The sequence below is a fragment of the Spea bombifrons genome, chromosome 7 (genome assembly GCF_027358695.1).
Source record: "Spea bombifrons isolate aSpeBom1 chromosome 7, aSpeBom1.2.pri, whole genome shotgun sequence".
NCBI classification, from domain to species: Eukaryota; Metazoa; Chordata; class Amphibia; order Anura; family Pelobatidae; genus Spea; species Spea bombifrons.
Window position 1 is genome coordinate 23,659,041 of NC_071093.1, and position 4,647 is coordinate 23,663,687.

The 4,647-nt window shown below is 33.2% G+C and overlaps 1 protein-coding gene across 1 annotated transcript; it reads left to right on the forward strand.

Moving 5' to 3' along the window:
* The first annotated feature begins 2,782 nt into the window (after positions 1 to 2,782).
* Positions 2,783 to 3,902, forward strand: LOC128502348 (hemoglobin subunit beta-2-like). The gene is made up of 3 exons (XM_053472131.1): positions 2,783 to 2,929; positions 3,113 to 3,335; positions 3,640 to 3,902. The coding sequence occupies exons 1-3, from the start codon at positions 2,838 to 2,840 to the stop codon at positions 3,766 to 3,768; spliced, it is 444 nt and encodes a 147-aa protein (XP_053328106.1). The 5' UTR covers positions 2,783 to 2,837; the 3' UTR covers positions 3,769 to 3,902.
* The last annotated feature ends 745 nt before the right edge of the window (positions 3,903 to 4,647 follow it).

Here is a 4,647-nt window from a genome sequence, read left to right on the forward strand (position 1 = left end):
AGACGAGACCAAAGCGATGGACGCAGACAACTCCCGCTGCTAACTGCACTTCCTTCCGGCTGCAGCGGAAGTTGCCTACGCAAATCGCGTAGACGTCTACAGGCTGCCCGGACAACACACCGGGAGTCAGAAGCACCGGTAAGATTTTGTTGGGGGGGTGTTAAAATGGGGGGAATAAGACATTTCTGTAGGCAGAGTGCTCTATGATATGCCTTTTAACCCCCTTGATGCCACTCTGCCTCCAAAAATGCCTTTTAACCCTCTATACGCCACTCTGCCTCCTGAAATGCCTTATACCTCCTCCCTATATGCCGCTCTGCCCCATAATATGCCTTTTAACCCCCTAAATTCCAGAGTGGCATATAGGGGTATAAGGCATTTCTGGAGGCAGAGTGGCACATAGGGGGTCAAAAGGCATATCATGGGGCACAGTGGCATTTAGAGGGTTAAAAGGCATATCATGGGGCACAGTGGCATTTAGAGGGTTAAAAGGCATATCATGGGGCACAGTGGCATATAGAGGCTTTAAGGCATTTATGGGGCAGAGTGACAAGCCTGGGGGTAAGATGTGGGGGGCAGGTTGGAAAATAAAAGGAATTAAAAACAAAATATTTTTCTCAATCATAGCTTTTATTTAAAAAAATAGTTTACATGAATTAACATTTACTGGTAAAACATTTGTCCTATAGGGTCGTCTTATATTCAGGCTTTTTTCCTAAATTAATATTCAGATTTTGGGGGGTCGTCTTATAATCAAGCAAATACGGTATATTAAAAACAAGGGACTGTCATTTTCACCAGTTACATGATGGTTAAACATCTAAATATATGGGATGAAGAAATATGGTTTATGTTTAACTCATCAAAGAGGCTTCATCGTAAATATTTTTTGGGGCCAATAAAAAATGCAATGTAATGCTTATTTCTCAATTTAAGATGCCAGAAACTCTGAAAAGATAGACTTGCTCCAAAATGCCATATAAGTGAAAGCATAAAAATTCTTATCAATATTTCCAGTAAGGGTGTTTTTTGATCACTCATTTTCAGGTTCTTGGGTGTGTAACAACCTCAGACACCCTTGCAAGACATTGTGGCAATGAGCCAGAAATAGCAATATAGCTGAGAAGCTCCAAAACTATTAAGCACATTTATATCTATCTATCTATCTATCTATCTATCTATCTATCTATCTATCTATCTATCTATTTATCTATCTATCTATCTATCTATCTATCTATCTATCTATCTATCTATCTATCTCTTAGGATACATTGCTTATATTTGTCTTTTTTAAATATATATATATATATATATATATATATATATATATATATATATATGTCTATTACATAATGTGTTTAAGTAACATTATAATAATTGCTAATTATGCTGTTACGTGGGACCAGAATATGTTTTTGACTGCCTGTCTAACTGGCGTATCAGGGCACTGGTATAAAAATATTTATTAAACAGAGTTTATCGATTAATGCATTGCAGCAACCCGAAAGGTTGCATTATTAGTATATCTAATTACCTATTCAAAGTGTGTTATCACTTAAGTTTTTTGTTATCTATACACCATACGCCCACTAGAAAATGTGAAAAGCTCTCTAAAATCCTCAGTCAATTAATAAAATATTTCATGTAAAAACTGCTCAGTTTTCTGGAGCATAGTATTGCTTAAAAGATATAGAAAAATAATTGTTAAAATTGTCAAATATGTTTATAAATAATTTATCTAAATAAGTTATGCAGAACATTCCCTAGCATTGTGAATTATGTTCTGAGTTTTAAACCTGATATCCCATATCAGAAACAAAATGGTTAGATGAAACAACCTAATTTCTTGTAGTCCTAGACAGAGTTGGGCAAGCCTGAGGGTATGGGGTACAAATTGGGGCAAGTTAAATAGGTATCAAGCTAAAGCCATTTTTGAGGATTCCTTATGAAAAATGCATTATGTGGGGCAGCGTTGACTACCTAATAAAGCTATACTATATTGTGATTTTACAATATGACTTTTTGTTCATTGATTACTCACATTAGATGGAGTGCTCTTTGGTTTATAAAATCTACTAGAACAACTGAGACTTTAATAAGCAGTGGAGGTGAAAAAAGTGTCTGACTAACATACACAGGTATTTTTGTTTTGTATTTTTGTGTTACTGTTAAAAAATAGTTTGAAAAAATGTATGCTACATTATTTTCCTTTGCCAATGAATGTATTAAAATTGTGTCTTTTTGGAAGATTTTTATGTTCTCATACAAAAAGCACCAACATACAAACTTCTCTTTTGAACTATGACATGACATGTATACAAACATATATATCTATATCTACATCTATAATAGGTAGTTATTTCACAGATGGCTCTGTGAAGTCCTGTGAGTGGGTGACTATTTTGGACTGATAGCCATTGATCCCTCTGTACCTAGGCTGCTGAACAAATGTGGATGATATTTTAAGAGTGCAGAGCTATTGGATGTTTAATATATATAATTATTTATTTATACTCTGTATTTTAATACATTCATTTACTTATACCTTTATCATCTAACAAAAAATGTTTCCTAGGACACATGTTTGAAAATTATTACTGTTAATACTGTTAACATTTATCAGTATAAATATATAATTTGATAATTTTAGCAATAATGCTAGTTTCAGTTGAGAGATTAAAAGGGAGTGGTATCATGGGGAGTATGTCTTACTGTAGCCAATAAGTGAAAAGGCAGAAAATGGGAGAGGCTTTCTAAAGCATATTTAAACCATGATAACCGCAAATAGAGAGCACAAGTTCCTTTTGCAACAACTCGTGTGACTTGTTTCGTTTGCCATGGTTCATTGGACAGACTGTGAGGCTAAGGCCATCCATAACATCTGGGGTCGAGTTGATCCAAAATCCATTGGAGGAGAAGCCCTTGCCAGGTATGTTATAACAGCCATATAAATTAATTTATCGGATTTTTACAAATAAATTTCAGTGTTGAGTAAATACCATTTCTAAATTTATTTTGCAGAATATTTTTCTTTTTTTTTTTAAATAAGTTTATTACTTCTGTGAAAGACAATCACCATAGGAACGATTATTTCTTCTTACAATTTTACCAGGCTTTTGACTGTCTATCCATGGACCCAGAGACACTTTAGTACTTTTGGTAATCTGGGAAGTTGTGAAGCTATTGCCCACAATGCCAAAGTGCTAAGCCATGGGGAAAAAGTTGTGTCATCCATTGGAGAGGCCATCAAACACATGGATGATGTAAAGGGATACTATGCCCAGCTCAGCAAGTATCACTCTGAGAAACTGCATGTGGACCCAGCCAACTTTCTGGTAAAACACACACTCTTCAAATGTCTTTAGATGAATAGCATGATATTTTATAAACTGCTAATAATGATGTTCTAGACTAATGTAAAACCATTATATCTACCACACTAATAATAATGATTTGTAGTGAATGCTTTGAAAGCTATAAAAAAGCAACATGTCTAGATTTTGGTTGATACATTAAACACTACAATAAATCTACTAAAATATAAGTAATACAGCTGCATATGTTTTTTCTATACACACATACATTGTATATTTATCTGTATGTTGTCTTGTTTAATATACCCATATATCTTTCTGACAGAGATTTGGGGGCGTTCTCATTATTGTTCTGGCTCGTCATTTCCGTGATGAATTTACCCCCGAGGTAGAAGCTGCCTTTGTGAAGCTGTTTGGTGTGGTGGCAGATGCTCTGGGAAAAGGCTACCACTGAAAAATCTTAATACCTAAAGGAGATTTGAGCTACAAATCAACTTTTCAACATATAGGGCTTATGGAAATGTACCATTTGTATTTTGTAGCTATTCAAATTAACTCCAAATAAAACTTTCATGTATCCTGGTAAAATGTGTTTCAGCAATTCCTGAGCTATACATAAACATACTAAAAATACTAAAATAATAAAATATAGTCTATATCTGAAATGTTAGGCCTCATAGTTTATATAGTAACTTTACATACCACAATATATGGCCTTTACAAAGCACAATAAAAATAAATATTTTCTTTTTTACAAAAAATATATTGATTCTACAATCATCACTTAATATTTGTTTAAAATGGATTAAATGTTAGTTATTTTATTCCAGGAATATATATATATACAAACAAATCATGATAGTAATATTAGTAGGAGTGCTTTTTTAAAAAACATTGAGCAGAGATATATTGGTATAGTAAAATATTTTTTTATTTTATTTCCTGGTCACTTGCATTATATAATGTTCACAAACTTCTATTAACAAATAATTAAACTTTATACTTACATTCGCAAACTTGAACATATATTTTCCTGTAGAAAAATGTGTCTATACATATAAACCCAAACACACATTTAATTGTTCAAATGTTTAGGGAGTCAGTCATTTCTTTCTTGGCACTTTATAGATTAAAGTAGTATGTTACAGGATATGCATCATGTACTAAACCATTATATATTTTAATTGCAAATAAACAAGAGTATATTTAAGTATACTTGCATAGGAAATATTAACACTTTTGAAATATAGGGCACAGACTATATAAGACACAGCAAGGAGTTTTACACCTGATATCCCATATCAGAAACAAAAAAAGGTTAGATGACCCAGCC